This window comes from Ptiloglossa arizonensis, chromosome 7, assembly GCF_051014685.1.
Source record: "Ptiloglossa arizonensis isolate GNS036 chromosome 7, iyPtiAriz1_principal, whole genome shotgun sequence".
Taxonomy (NCBI): domain Eukaryota; kingdom Metazoa; phylum Arthropoda; class Insecta; order Hymenoptera; family Colletidae; genus Ptiloglossa; species Ptiloglossa arizonensis.
The window spans coordinates 6,554,629-6,570,540 of record NC_135054.1 but is presented as its reverse complement, the minus strand read 5'-3'; the positions used below and the strand labels follow the sequence as shown (position 1 = coordinate 6,570,540).

At 30.4% G+C, this 15,912-nt stretch overlaps 3 protein-coding genes and 1 long non-coding RNA gene across 12 annotated transcripts in view; 1 reads left to right on the top strand and 3 right to left on the bottom strand.

Moving 5' to 3' along the window:
* Positions 1 to 569, bottom strand: part of LOC143149542 (uncharacterized) — a 143,292-nt gene extending 142,723 nt beyond the window's left edge. For 3 of the 4 annotated variants that reach the window (XM_076317034.1, XM_076317035.1, XM_076317041.1), the window contains exon 1: positions 289 to 569. In XM_076317034.1, coding sequence (XP_076173149.1) covers positions 289 to 422 — 134 coding nt within the window. In that variant the 5' untranslated portion in view covers positions 423 to 569. Of the gene's footprint in view, positions 1 to 284 lie in introns of all 4 variants that reach the window. The other variant, XM_076317040.1, reaches the window with a different exon arrangement.
* A 1,741-nt stretch (positions 570 to 2,310) lies between these two features.
* LOC143149283 (uncharacterized) lies at positions 2,311 to 3,806 on the top strand. Its single transcript, XR_012992739.1, has 3 exons — positions 2,311 to 2,525; positions 3,136 to 3,386; positions 3,512 to 3,806. It is a non-coding gene; the product is annotated as an uncharacterized LOC143149283 (long non-coding RNA).
* On the bottom strand, positions 2,750 to 7,779 carry LOC143149281 (uncharacterized). Its single transcript, XM_076316504.1, has 3 exons — positions 7,030 to 7,779; positions 4,974 to 5,172; positions 2,750 to 4,305 (listed from the first exon to the last, which is right to left on the bottom strand). The coding sequence occupies exons 2-3, from the start codon at positions 5,142 to 5,144 to the stop codon at positions 3,958 to 3,960; spliced, it is 519 nt and encodes a 172-aa protein (XP_076172619.1). The 5' UTR covers positions 5,145 to 5,172; positions 7,030 to 7,779; the 3' UTR covers positions 2,750 to 3,957.
* A 131-nt stretch (positions 7,780 to 7,910) lies between these two features.
* Positions 7,911 to 14,143, bottom strand: Usp1 (ubiquitin specific protease 1). 6 transcript variants are annotated; one of them, XM_076316500.1, is made up of 8 exons: positions 14,086 to 14,143; positions 10,969 to 11,099; positions 10,400 to 10,579; positions 10,076 to 10,314; positions 9,757 to 9,986; positions 9,180 to 9,694; positions 8,921 to 9,113; positions 7,911 to 8,837 (listed from the first exon to the last, which is right to left on the bottom strand). In XM_076316500.1, the coding sequence occupies exons 2-8, from the start codon at positions 11,006 to 11,008 to the stop codon at positions 8,279 to 8,281; spliced, it is 1,956 nt and encodes a 651-aa protein (XP_076172615.1). In that variant the 5' UTR covers positions 11,009 to 11,099; positions 14,086 to 14,143; the 3' UTR covers positions 7,911 to 8,278. The 6 variants fall into 6 exon arrangements, with proteins under 6 accessions (XP_076172615.1, XP_076172613.1, XP_076172614.1 ...); XM_076316498.1 differs by lacking the exon at positions 14,086 to 14,143 and adding an exon at positions 12,532 to 12,710; XM_076316499.1 differs by lacking the exon at positions 14,086 to 14,143 and adding an exon at positions 12,541 to 12,710.
* Positions 14,144 to 15,912: the final 1,769 nt, after the last annotated feature.

Genomic DNA, 15,912 nt, shown 5'->3' with positions numbered 1-15,912 from the left:
GCATTATAGAGTTGTCGATACGCACCGAGTTTCTTCTGACCACTATACACACTGACCACTTAAACGAACACACAAACATCGTCCACGTAAACACGGGTTTTATTATCGATCAACACGCGATTGCACGTAATGTTCACTTCGAACAATCGAAATATCACACGACAGTATATATGTATATAGGTACATTCTCGAAGGAAAGTGTCATCGACCATGAAATTCTCGAGGTAAGAAAGCGAAAAAAGCATGACAGTCCGAACTGTGAAACGTGATGTTCATCTACTTACTTACTTGCTGCCGGCGTTCCCTAGCTGACAAGACGATGACGATTCGTCGCTGTCATTGTCGTCAGCTTCTTCTGTCGGGGGTTGCGCTGCGGCATGGCTCCTGTCGCCGGTCTCCAGGTCAGCGACGAGAGTGTACATCGACAACTTTTAGTTGATCACGGAACCTCGCTTCCTGGACGACATTGCAGTCGTGCCCGCGAATACAACGTGCTAATCACTTTACGCGTGTTGTTCCTCGTGTCACACCGTGAAAATGTAATCGGTTAGATCCGCGAAGAGGGCCAATTTCGTTCACGAACCCCTGTACATACACCCGATCACAAGTAGCGCCCTCCCGCCATCAAACTAAGTGATTGTGTACAAATATACGCCGGTGGCACCACCTTGTGCTCGTTCACCGAAAATTCTCAGACCGTTATAAGCGATCGATGCGTGCACCCATGCAAGTTGTACGTTAATGCAAAGAAATGCTTCGATCGTGTTCTCGCAATAAAATGGGAAGCGTACTTAATTTAGAACTACGATTTGTTGCCGAATAGCTTTAATTGCTACCTTTAAATTTCATTAACATCAGTTATATCGGAAATAGTGGGTAAAATTTTAAATCCATCGTATCGAATATATAGTTAATAAATACACAAGAAAAACGATACAATAAGTAAAAACAAATACATTAATTTATTCAACCTAGAAAGGTCAGTGAATAGAATCGATAGTCACTACACTCGTAGAACACATTAATCGCGCACGATAGTATGCATGCCAGTGCATAATTATATTGCAAACATTAATGGAAAAGTACTATTTGAAACAATCGAGTTTTAGTAAATCTGTTATGAATATATGTATGTATTTAATTTGCGGTTTTTTTTTCTGGAATACAAATTTCAATCTCGTACAAACAATCTTTCAACATCGTAATTATACGAAATTGTAAATAATAAATAAACGAGTAACAATTTTTCCCTTTTCACCTTTTTAAAATTCATAACAATATGTATGCATTTGACAAAATTTATCATCAAAACTTGACGACATATGTTTGTGATATATTTTCCTCGACAACCTAAATAAGGTTCGTTACAAACAACTAAATAGAGGTAATTGTGGTTAACGATAGAAGAAAAATGATCGTGCACAAGATACGTTAGCAAGATATACCTCGTAGACACAATACATATTTTTGAATGGCGCAGCGACCTCCACTGCCTCCCAGGCAAAGAAAATTATCGTTGCTCCAGTTGGGTGTACGCCAGCAAATGTAGCTCCTTTTTAAGTTTGCCCTTCGAGCGTAGCCTTGACTTTCAGGCCGTGAAGCGTGTACCGGTAGGTATCTTTAGCAGGTACCCTGCACCTGGTCCCTAAGACGTGGTAATTGGAACATCTAGATACAGCTTTTTACGTTTGTCCATGTTTGTTCTCTAGCTCTAAAAATATCTACGGAAATTAATTGACACGCTACGTTTGAACCTTCATTTTATGATAACAAATATTAGTGATCACTTCAAACTTCAAAGTAATAACAACTATTGTTTTAATTACAATTGTTTTTACATTACAAAAATTTCAAATAATTCTCTTCATGGTTTAGTACATTACGTGAACTTACATTAGTAAATACAATCGAACTCGATTATAATAAGTACGGATATAGAGAGATCACAGCTTTAACGAGCAATAAGTCATAATAATTTTAATTTATTCGTACTCCCATATAATAATGTTTCTTATTTATAACAAGTGTACCAAATGGATATACAAATTTTAGAAGATTTTAAAAACAGTAAAGTAAATTCTTTAAAAGATATATCAATCTCCAGATTTATAGTAAAAAATTTGATTGGAATTATTTTTATTATTAATAAATATTGTTTGCAAGCGTACGAATTTAAAATTACAAAATAATTATAAATAATTGTGTTTAATGTTAAACGTATTATAGTTTACACCATACCTATTAATATAGATAATATTTGATTATGTAATCACATAATTATTCTTTAAATGTATCTTTTTAGCAAATTAGCGAGAATCGAACAAAATAAGAAGTATATTTACCTCTACACCGATATCGCGAGTAAAGATTATAACGAGAATTTATCGATCCTTTGATGCTCATTATAACTAAATTCGACTATGTATACGTAATTGAGGTAGAATTGACTCTTGTAAAATTTAAAGGATATGATTCGTGTTACCTGAAATCATGTTATACGAGCCGCGTAGTCCGTACATATTAAGGTACGTTCTTTAGTGTAATAAATGAAAGCTTTCTAAAATATAATAGAGATAAATTACTTTTTACATCATTCTGAAACGAATAAGAAAGAAAAGTAAATGTCGTGTAAAAATCTTTTACACAATTGGGAATCAGACAAATATTAAAATGCAAGAAATGTCCACTATAGTTTTCTTTTAATTTGTCCATTTTTGTTCGACAAAAATTAAAAATTAAATTACACATATAGTATAACAATATTGAAGTATAATTACTCGTGTAATTACTCGTGAAAAAGAAATTTCAAAGTTAACAGTAAAGATATATTTTGTATTTTCCATAAATTTATAACCTAAACTGAACAAACATAGGTGTACAACAATTAAAGAGTAGACAAACCTTCATTGTACGCAAAAAGTATTGTGCATTAGTTGCATAAAGTAATGACAATATAACATACAATGGTATTCGCTCCAAACATTGTTTTGCTTAAAATTTGACATTCGTTCTACATCTATGATGGCTTATACAACCTCGCATTACACTCGTACTTAACATAAATTGTGATACAAAAGTATTATAATCGTAAAACTTGTAGAATTTGTATGACATTATATTCTTTGTCAAACACAGGTATTTCCAATACAAAAATTATGTCACGCGTTCCGAACGCACTTTAAAATATTATGTCAACTTCTTTTGTTCAACGTTGATCACCTCCGATGAAACATCGTTCAACATATACGTTTTATCTCTCCGTAAGGACACTTCGTTAAATATTTTTATAGAAATCAGTAACTATATACGCTTCATTGCAATGCAGATCAAACGTTAAGCAATGAGCAATGAAATCACGAAAATTATGATGTGTTTTACAGAAGCACGTAAGTATGCTTCGAGGTAGACATGTTGTGAATTTTATTTATAAGTCAAAATAAATATAATACAATAACTGTTCTACACGATATGTAAAATATCGATTACAAATCTAATTTCGTTTGTATTCTAGTGCCATTGATTTTTAAGTAAAAGTGATTACAATTGATTTGAATAAAACACATTTACTTAAACCTGATTAACGTACTTATTAATGTAAACATACGTATTAAATTGATGTGCATCACCATCAAGTGGTTATGTAGATGAAAGGTATCTATCAAAACTACTTAAAAAAAAACTAGTCGAAGGAAAAGGTACTAGCAACGCGATATTGAAAAACATATTTATCGGCAAATGAAATTAAATTCATCGACTGTGATAGAATCGTTGGTAATCAGTAATTTTCATTGTTACCAGATCGCACGCTAGACATTGTCACGTATTTCATCGCATTTTTAGAACTTCTTGAATATTTAGCTCTACAGAAATGCATTTTTTTGACTGATTCTTAAGTTTCAAAAGGTGGCTATCAATCTGTCAGCGTGAATGTTATTACAAAGGCAGTGCAGTATGCAACTACTTCTCTTTCTTACGCTCCGAATCGACTGTTTGCTTGGTCATTTTTGCATTCAAATCTATTTTATCGATGCATTCACTTTTAGAATTATTATCATCTTGTTCTTCTGTATTATTCGCACTCTCCTCTTTTGTTTCCTCGTCCTCCAGAAGGTAGTCCCAGTCATACGACTTGTCACCACTGTCACGCACCTTGCTCAATTCCTTTTTCAACATTTCCAGACATTCTCTACGTTCCTTCCATTTCTCTGCCTGTACGGGATCTATCTTTATATCTTCGCCGCGTGTTTCTTGTTCAGATTTTTCTTTCTCCTCGCACTCCAATATATATTTTTCATAATTCTCGACCTATGGCAAAATGAACTTTTGATACATTTTCCACAATTCTATACGTTTAAAAATCCCCAATGCTCAAAATCATAAATCCTCGTCAAAAAATTGTCAATTCTTTCATTCAAGTTTACCAACTCATGTTTTTTTTTTAATGGAATGTAAGTAGAAATCTTCATTGAAATATTAAAATTAAAAATATAAATAATTTACTGAATTAAATAATATGAATTAATAATTTTAAAGTGATCCACTAGAAACAGAACATCTAATTATTTCAATTAAGTACTTGAAGATACAAAAAAATGCACATGCTAAAATATTAATTACAAAAATAATTCACTTTTTTAGAGTAATCAAGTTTATCAATATTCTTACAAATGGAACCATATTATGTCTCGTATACTATCATGCATATTCGGTTGCAGTATGTCTTACTTTTATAATCATTATTAATACCGTTTTTATAGTCAATGATGAAGGTTTCTAAAAGGAATTCCTTAAATTTTAATTTGTAGGAAATTCCAAATACACAGCTTTGTAATTTAATCGAATTAAATTTTTCTCAAACATAACTTATTGAACTTAAAAAATTTAATCAGCTTTGCAGTATCTTTAGTACGGAAATCTTATTTCTAATACTGTAACGATGCATAATATAATGATCTTATAAAATATATAAATACCTTATCTTGCAACATACGCTGCACATCATTTTGCCTTTTCAGGTGACGTGGTAGCCAAAAACATGCCTGAATGAGTCGTAAGAATATCCAAAGAGCTCCAGCAAGAGCCAAATATGAACAGGCAGTGAACACCATACTTACAAAATCGACCGATATCTGTTGATGCTTCATATTGATAATTTATTATTTTTAACAATATCTGTAATCAACAAACCAGAGTAAAATCATGTGCAATCTGAATTCGATTAGAACGTTAAACATGAACAATTACTTTATATCTATTAATATCTTAAACTAAATTTTAACGGATGCATATCATGTTTGATTAATCTTATTTTAATGCCATGATAATTTAATTGAATGACCTTTCAGTTCACGTTCAGACGACAGCTATTATAACAAAATTTTTCGCGTTAGATTGCGTAGAGACAAGGATACTTCAAATTCGTGAAGTTTTTCTCTTTAACGGGAATCATATATTTTTCAATATGCTTAATTGTAGCCCACGTTCAGATGAGTTCATTGACCATAGTCACTTAAGGTCAATCAAGCTCACGGATAAGAAAAAAGTATTTCTGATGATTTGCGAAAATTTACTATGGACAATGAATTCATTTGTATGTAAACTAAAAAATAAAAATGATCTGCATTAAAAAATACATGATTCTATTTAACAAAGAACCTTCTTTAAAAACCCTTTTATATTGTAACATATAAAAAAGTACATTTGATCATAATATATATACAAAAGAATATATATATATATATATTTTTTAAAGTTTGTCAAATTAATAGAAGTATAAGACTTTTCGGAAAATACTGTTATATGCTAAAACGGGACTAGTCGGAGATGGTATGGATTAAGTATTAAATTATAGCAACTACAAAATAAATTAATGTACGTAGTAACTGCTATCATAAATACATATATTTATAATTACTGAAATAACAATAAACGACCAACATACGAATTGTATTTCTAATATAATTTCTTCAAAATTTATTTATATAATGAATATTATATAAATATATAATACGTAATGTTCTATAAATTTATGGAATAAATGTATAAATCTTGTATTACATTTATATTTATCTAGCTCGAGGATTGTTAAAAATGAAATATAAGTGAAGCAACCAGTGAACATTGTGAATAGTGAATTAATAATTTGATTAAAACAAATTACCATAGAGTGTGACAATATAGTGTGCATATAATAAATATCAATAGTATTGTGACATTCATTTACTCGTCGACGATACTCTGTGAGCGTATTGATTGCACTTGCTTCCTTACAACGATAAAATGTGTATTATGCATTGTGATTCTGTGCTTCCACCACTTTTACCACAAATTTTTCATTAGGAATATATGACAAGTTATGTGGATAACGAACGTTAATTCGAATTTTTTACGAGATTGCAAGCGATTTTCGAAGATACAAAGTATTTTACACCAAAATATACACCTTTGATAAAGTTCTTATATTACACTCACCATAAATTGACGTTAAATATCTATTGTTGAGTAAATCTCAGGTACGTGGTTTACTCGGAAATTATGTAAATGAAGAGAAGAATTAATTCGTGTAATGATAATCACATGATAAAAAAAAATCTATATTTATATATATAATTTCTAATATTGCGGTAGCATTTGAAAATCTTACGTATTGTAATTAATTATTAGAAATTTAAAACAAATTTTCAAGTAACAGAATACGTAATATTTAAAACATATAACCAAATATATATTTGCTAAATATTTATTAATATAATCGGAAACTTCATTTTAATGTTTCTGAAATACCTAATAATAAACACATTTTTCTTTCGTAATACTCAATGAAACAGTTTAATTGTCATATATTTATATTTAATTTACAATTTGCAACGTCTAATAATTAATAGAAAATAAATATTAAAAATATACATTCGTGTTGTAACATACGTTAATGTTCTAGTTTCGTTTGAATTTCCTTGTTCGCAGCGCGCAAATTTGATTTCTTATGAGATTGTTGAAATTTTTAACTTTTTGTTTATTCAATTAACTTACCTTTTTAAAGAAATAGTGGTGCTATCATATCCAAAGTGGAAAAAACTACTTAGAAGAAATAGAACCTGAATGTGAAGCAAATAGAAAAGTAGAAGAAACTGCAATATGTCAGGCTGACAGGTGAAACACGACTATTCACTACTGACCCCTATCGAAACAATCGATATATGGATATAGCCACGTATGATTAAACTGACATCCTAACATCTTGCAAATATTTCAACGCGAACAGGATTATCCGTATAATTACTTATTCACCGTTTTCTGTCCTGTTCCGCTTTGCTATTATTCAGTAACAGCTTTTTCGCTTCTTTTCACTTATTTTTCAAATATATAAATGTGTATTCTACACTACGTATAATAATAACTAATCTTCGCATATGTAACAATGCTTTAATAATGTTAAATTACGATTAAAAAAAAATTTATGTTAGATTTACATTCTCAACTTAAAAACTTTAAATAACATTTAATTCTTGGGTCGTTACATTTTTTAAAATTACTATCTTCTCGAATACCATTGCTCTGAATAACCTGAGAATATGTACATATACCACTTTGTGAAGTTTTACTCCTCTTTCGAAACTTAGAAATTAGTAACATAAAAACAAAAGTAAGGAAATATACATATCATTTAATACAGCCAAAAAAATATAAAAAATATGCAAGAGATTGAATATTACAATTTTTTTGTTCGAACATTATTATAAATTATAGGTAATATAAAATAATACACATTAAACAAAGAAACAATGCCATTAATGAAAATGTATAATGATGACAGCTATGACATAAACTTACATTATTATCATAAATATCATATTTATGCTTTCAGTTAAATACGAAAATATCTACAAGCTAAAAAGAATAAGAAAATAAAATGAAGAATACACACTTTTATTTTTACAGAGATAAGTTAAAAATAAAATACTCCACGACCAACTAACATTAATCATCTAAATACAAATTGACACTTTGTGATACTGATAGCAAGACTTGATTAGCATCATCATTTAAATTGAACAACTTACTGCATATCACTTAACTACCAAATTCTAATCTTTAACGAGTTTCCAATATATAATTTATTTTCTAGGAAATTATACACGCTCATCTAAGCCCAGTAGAGTACATACAGAGTAAACAGATTTGGAATGTGTGTGACATCACAGAGCAATCATTAATAGTGAAGAGGCCTAATGTATTTTTAGTTTTGATATTTAATACATTTTTATGAGGAGAATAATGCTTATGTCATGGACCTCACATAAAACAAGAGATAAGGAGTAGCAGAATTTCGCGGATTTGGCGCTAATTTATCTTCCAATTCTCGTAATGGAATTACATGTACTGCTTCATCATCACATTCCAACCAAGTACTAGAATGTTTGTGACGTCGAATGCCACAACAATCCATACTACGACAACCGAGCCTTATTAACTGTTCCTTAGTTTCACTAGCACTTGGTTTACTTCTGAAGTACTTTAATATACCGGACGTTTTATCCGATGAAGATGAATTTGTACTTGTACTGCTACTACTCTGACCAGAAGTTTGTCGCTTACTATCTCGATCACATTGGAAATACTCCGCAAATGCAGATTCATCAGGTAAACGGGTATAAGCAACATAGTGACCAGCTGTCATTGTTGCACCTTGGTGCATAATTACAGAATAGAGTTTATACACGTGTCGAGATTCTGATCTGCCACCTGTAGTTCCACGAGATTGATCATTGTTGCATTCTTCACAAAAACATTGTAAGGTTAATGGTGTTGGCATGTGATTATTAATTTTTTCCATCGACCTAATGTAATACAATACATACTTTTTTGTATAAAAATTTTGTTTATTCAATTCAATAAGATAAAAGAGGATACATAATCTTACCCTGCTGCGGTAGAAAATCTTTTCAACTGCAGTATAAGAAGTCTTGGTAAAGATGGAAAACATACAGCCCTTCGAGCTTCATTATATTGAAGACAACTAGCACACCAATATTTATCTCTGCCCCAAAGAAGTTCACTAGTAACTACCGCACGTTTATATACTTCACTACTATCCATTGATCTTCCTTCTTCATCTAGAAATAATTTTACCCACATTCTAATTATTGCTGATCATTTAATGTAAACATAATTAACATTACCTGTTTCGTTTGATCGGTCAATATCAATAGGCACACATATATCGCAAAATGTTTCTTTCCTTTCTGTAACATGTTCACATTCAAGGCATGTGGTTTGCAAAAGACTAACTCCTTCAAAATCTTCAGAAATAAAGCACTTTTTGCTCTCTGGTCTACGACTACTAATATCTCCGTTACTTTCCAAAGATTCAGCATGACCGTTTTCATATGGTCTGGAAGATGCTGATACACCATTTAAATTCGAATGTACAAGACACAATGAACTTCCTAGTGTTGTTATCTTTTTCTTTTTTCTAGATTTGCAAATGCTTCTCTTATTAGAATTATTACTTTCTGTATGCATATCTGCTAAATGTTCTGTAGAAAAGTCTACTAATCCACCATTATTTTGTCCAAATTGACTTTCTCTATGCCTGACCAACAACTGAAATGTTTCCCTGATGTTATCAAGTAAACACACTAGAAGTTCATGAGCATCTTGCTGTTGATTTCCTTCAAAGATAGGATTGACATCTCTAAAAAGGAGGGAAATTACAATACATATAGGTCCAATTCTTGCTTTCACTATAATATATACCTAAGAGCTTGTAAAAATGCATCTGGCTGATATGGTTCACTGTTTTCTCTTGCTTCGGATGCACGTAATGCTATAAACAATTCATGTAATTTTTCAGTAGCTATTTGTATTCTATGTTTACTGTTATCTCCAGTAGGTCCAGCCAGAGCTAATAAATCTTTGCTACTCCAACTACGACTACCACTTGAAGTAAGTGACACACCAGTTCTACCCAAAGATGATGATTTTATCTGCCATAAAAAGAATATAACTTAAAATACTTTCACTTCTTTATATAAAATTATGAAAAATCACTTTTCTTGGATAAAGTAAAACTTACTTTAGTTTGGAATTGTTTATCATTTATATTAGATAAATCAGTAGCTAAATGGTGCAAATTATGTAGGAAGGATGGTGCAAATCGTAAAGTATATATCACACTGTTTAAGAAACATGTATTTCCTAAATTACACAAAGTAGCTATTTTTAATCCTTCTGTACCATTATTTGATACGTCGTAACTTCCATCTTGATGATTGTTTAGCTGATTGCGATAGCCATTCAACATTTTGCTTGTACCTTTATAATCAATAAGTGTAAAATCTATAACTTTATATTAATGTAATAAAAGGTTACAATTTATTAAATAATAATATTTACATACTATATGTAAAAGTTTCTCTGTTCAGAAGGCTCTCTTTAACTAATATCTGAGGAACCTGAGAGATGTTGGTAGAAATTGTACGTTCACGACCAGAAAGGGATAAGCAAAATTTCTTTCTAGGAGGAACTGAACGTTTATCCGCGTCTTCTTCTGTATCTAATACTGTCATTTTCTGTTGACCTGAAAGAACAATAAACTTTAATAAACCAGTGTTAATGTGAAACAGAAATTTGTTTTCATATAAAATCACTTTAATTTTATACGTATAATTCGGTAATATTATTTTACTTGTAATGACTTTCCATTCATATTAATTTACGTACATATTAATTCGTATCCATTGCTCTAATTTACACTATATAAATATAAAGGTTGATTTCGAAATTCGTTTACTCACGTATTGTTCGGTAGGGAAGTCATGGAACAAATGAGTTTGTTATTAACCTTAGTTGATAAAAAATATCCGTATGTACAATCAAACCACAAAATGTTCTTTAAATAACGTGAACTACATTTCTACTGATGTCACACGAAACAGTTTTGTTTAACAATATTGCAGTAGGCATTACCCGTTGCACCTAATATCATAAATTCCTGAATCGCGTTCATGTGCGGTTACAATTTCACATTTATATAGCTTTTCCTTTACTGTCACACTGCCGTCATAGCGTTCCCCTGGAATCCGCTACGAGCATTACGCCTGAAAATGGACGTTGGGTATGAGAAGTGTATAACAAATACCGTATATTTAATAGGTCAAAAATACTTTTACGTTAGTTTAAATCTGAATTAATTTAAGAATACTTCTCCGACATTACAAAATCTTGTCAATTGACAAGTAATCTGATTTGTGTTACAACTACATGTGTAGGCACATATTTCTGCGAGAAATAAACTCAACATTTTTCATATATTTTAATACTTGTATATCATTCAATTTTATTATTTCATTTTACATTTACTTATATATTTTTGTACAATTAAAAATTCTGTGAAGTAAAAGTTTTTAAATATTTGAAAATCTTTAAATGACGACGAAACTTCAAGCAACGAAATCGTTATAAGTGTTTGTTTTTATTAATGATTTTACTTTAATTGCTTAGATATTGATTAAAGTATCAAAACGCGTAAAAATTATATCCTATTTTTGGTTTACTCTAATAATACATATAATTAGATTATACTTTATAGTGTTTTCATTTTTAATATACAAGTGCTTGACAATATAACATAAAATTAATGAAAAAGTTTATAAAGTATATTTTCTTTATAAACTGTATATCTAATACATTTTTTGTTTTTCCTTATAATTCAATATGTATACTTTAAACTTTTTTGCACAGAACCAATAGCATTTTACATAATATATAATGTTCTCATATATAGTTACCTACAAAAGTAACATTCATATATGGTGTATAACATATGAAGTAGGCAAATATTTTTGTAGATAACGTAAACTTTAATTAATATATTTTAAGTTAGAATTTATTCAATTTGGGAATTATATAATGAATTTAAAAATTGTGGGAGACGAATGGAACAAGATAAGCATAAATTTCATCGGAAGAACTTGTTTAATTTATGTATAACAAATTAAAATTTATAATGAGATCAAATGGACGTCTAACAAATTATTAATTTATTCTACTTAAGTTTGTGCAGAATAAATACTGACTTAGGGTGGATACTTTTGGTTCTATCGTTTTGTTATTACCACAGATAATACTTCTTTAGATACACTGTGTACATTCTTTTAATAGAATGCAACCTTAATTAAAGTACATATATTAATTAAAGCTTATATCAAAGTGAATTAAAACTGATTTAAAATTAAAATTTTAAATTGTTTAAATATGTAAAATATATGTATTGGATAAGTAGATACTTTTGGAAGTAATTTATATGAGCCTTGCCAAAAAACTTAGACGTTATCCCACAGAAAGACATTAAAGCAATGTTGTAATATTCTAAATAAAATTTCTATTAAAATGTTTAATTTAATGGATTGTTGTTATAAAGTTTAAGGACATTCTTATGATACAGGTATACGAAAATATGTTCATGTAAAATAAAAAGCTCATATTCTTTAATGTCTTTTTTGTAGGTAGATGATGCAAGAAACAAATTACCATTCATACTTAATCAAATATTTTTTAGTAACTGACGAAAGAAGCATTCTAAGTTTTGCAGTATTTGTACTCTACATTTCTACATCGTACGTATAAGTCTTTTTTAAGTTTTAATTTTTCCTAGCGAAAACCAGTGGAGATAATGATAATATCCTATTTCTACACTCATAGATATGTATTTACGATGTAGTTTTAATGGCTATCTTTATCACTGCTCTGGCGCCATCTATCTGTTCTTCCATTCAAACGCGCCAATTTAACTGACTTCAGTTTCGATTGAAACAGTCATAAATTATAACAATGAATTATTATATTATATATATGATTTGTATTTTGTGTTATTTTATTTTTTATAGTATTTTATGACAACTATATATCTTCCATAATATTATTCTTAAATCCCATTTATTGTCAGATCTCTATTCTGTAATATTTACCTTTTGGTCTTATGATCAAATAACACTTGGTACTTAGTTTGGTATAATTTAGGGTCATTTAAGGGAAGGAAGTAAGATAGAAAACAAAGAAATCTATTCGCAATACTAGAAATGAATTTATTGAAACAGATTAGAATTACACTGTGTGTTAAAATTTGAAACTACTTTTTTTTTTATTATACTTCATAGCATAATTATTGAAAGGTGACTATAACAGTGGTATTATTTCAATTCACATATAGAAATAAGCAATACGGATTACTTTACTACCGTTTTTAAACTATGTACTTTTTGTTTTATTTATAAATAATAGTGCAAGCAGTTAATTCTCCCAAAGCATGTATTGAACGATTGAGAAATATCAATGTTGGAAAAACATTCGTGGAAACGGTTAAATGAAAATTGGAGAAATATTACTTGAAATATGATCGAAATATTAATTCAAAGGATGCCTAGAATTTACCATTAATAGATGGTAAATGTTCTAAATAATAACTAAAATTTTATTTATTTAATTCATAAAATAAAATACACGTGTATACAATAAATATCGAAGAATGTAATGTCACTATAATTGTATTCAGAATTTTAAATAAGTTGTGGTTATTATAAGCTTGCTGAAATTCTGTACACCATACTCCATACAGCGTAAACCGACTTTGGTAAACAGAATATAAATATATCATTCTAATTATTTGAGATGCAAGTAACAGGAAAAACTTCTTATTCAATCTCTTAAGTGTTTTCCGAAAAATATATTCGTACAAGATTTATCGTGATTTTTGTAGATTTAACTATATGGAGGAAAAAAACGAGAAAAAATGAGTGGAGAAAAGGTATTTTTTTAACGGATAAAAGTATAATCATTTCCGTCATTTTTTACATAGATATAGCTAAAAGACCACTCTTTAATGCTATATCGGTAGATTTGAACTGATCTCTATTGATATAAAAATATAGTATCCAGTTTTTATGCTCAAATTTAGTCCGTGGATTTAAGAATATATATCGCTTAAATTTCATTAATTTTCAATCAGGTTAAATATTTAATTTATTTTTACTGTTTTGATGGATCTAAACTACTGTGGGTCGGGACGCTTGCCATATTCAAACATACTTTCCTCGGATGTACAAATCGTAGTCCAAACGTAGTCATCAGCCATCGCCAACCACTAAGACTTTTTAGTTTCACTCTCCCTCTTCCAAGACCAAATCTACTCTGAAACTCCGTCACAAATTTATCAATAGCAGGCTATAATTTGATTATCCAACCTCGACTCTTTTCAAATACATGTTGCCACTAACAATCAGAACTGACAGTAAGCTGTATGTGAGTCCGTGAGCAAATTCAGCGGGGGAAGCCCTGACAAGACGGTCGCCACTTCATAGGATACGGTTCTATAATCATTGGCTCCCCTCAACGTCATCACGGCGGTTAGGTCGCCCACCCAATCCCTCAGGAGCTCCAACTTGCTATGCTTACTGTACAGGTCTGTCAAACCCAAAGTATACCTGATGCCAATCATACTGGCAACGACCCATTCTGAATTTCTTCTCTGGTTTTGTGAATGGTATGTGGTGACAGGAGGACCAGGGGCCTTGGTTTTGAGAATGTAACTCTATAAATTCCCAACAGGAGGTACAGAGTTCACGTCACATGCCTTTGAAGATTATTATAACATCGAAAATATACAACGTGTAAAGATAATGACGGATATATCACGAGGAAATTGGCAAGTGGAACGTGTCAATAGGAATAAATAAATATTTCTGTACAAACTTTTATATGTATCATCTTTCGAATAAATGTAAAATTAAACGAAATCAGCATAATGTAATTTCTCTGCATTCCAGCCTTCCTTTAAACATTTCAAAAAATCTTTGATACCTTAAAATCAAGACTACACATATCGATTATCGACTCACAAGTGTTTATCAGGATGACTTTTCTATATAGAAAAGCGATTAATTGAATTTCGGCGCTTTTAAGTAAAAAATACAACTTCTAGGCGTATTGTGTAAATTATAAGAATTAGACAAATCTTAAACTAATGTACCAAACAGACAATTATTAGTTTCCTTGCTTTAAAACTTTACGAAACACGTTTTTACTTCGAATCTCGATCAAAATCAATTTCTATAAGTTACTTAATCATTTGTAATGCATAAATAAGATGCACATTCTTCGATTAATATTGGCAACATGCATAAATGTTAGTAACAATCGCGGAAATGAACAAACATCCATCGAAACCGTTCGCCGTCGCAGCCTTCGCAATATCTTGACGTTTATTTATCATAATTATTAACAACCGTCGTTGGACCGTAGATTAAACAATTTTTGACAATGTTCCGGTATAAATAATGGCTATAAAGCCATCAATTTCTTGAAATATTTGGTTAGATCGAAGAAATGCAATCGAAGAAATCGTGCGATAAAATAAATGAATATTTCTCTATATATCGGAATTATAGTTTGTATGTATGCAAATATATTCTGAACCCGCAATTACAAATCCCTGTAACGTGGTAATTACATGGGTTGCCATCTATTGGAGAAAGGGTTAAACTACACTTAAGGGGTGAAAACACCTGGCGGAGAAACGCTCAAGTTTGTCGAGGAATTGTTCTAACTTTCATCAATAGATGGCTCCACAAGCATTATTTACCGACATTACGGATAAGTATCTCCTTTCGAAAGCCACTCCCTACCGCGCGATAAAGTAAATGAATATTTCTCTACATATCGAAATTATTGTTTGTATGCATACAAATATATTCTGAACGCGCAATTCCAACCATTTGTAACGTGGCAATTATATGGGTTGTCATCTATCGGAGAACATGTTTGTTAATTTTCGCGATTGTTACTAACATTTATGCATGTTCCCAAAATTAATCGAACAATATGTATGTTATTTATGCATTATAAATGATTAAGTAA

Bases quoted from the DNA above. Each gene is read 5' to 3' on its own strand.
- Usp1 (XM_076316500.1), bottom strand. From the start codon at position 11,008: ATGAACGCGATTCAGGAATTTATGATATTAGGTGCAACGG. The intron at 10,580-10,968 runs GTAATGCCTACT...TTGTTCTTTCAG, and splicing joins TATGATATTAGGTGCAACGG to GTCAACAGAAAATGACAGTA. The intron at 9,695-9,756 runs GTATATATTATA...CCTCCTTTTTAG, and splicing joins GCATTTTTACAAGCTCTTAG to AGATGTCAATCCTATCTTTG.
- LOC143149281 (XM_076316504.1), bottom strand. From the start codon at position 5,144: ATGAAGCATCAACAGATATCGGTCGATTTTGTAAGTATGGTGTTCACT. The intron at 4,306-4,973 runs GTATTTATATAT...ATTTTGCCATAG, and splicing joins AGCGTATGTTGCAAGATAAG to GTCGAGAATTATGAAAAATA.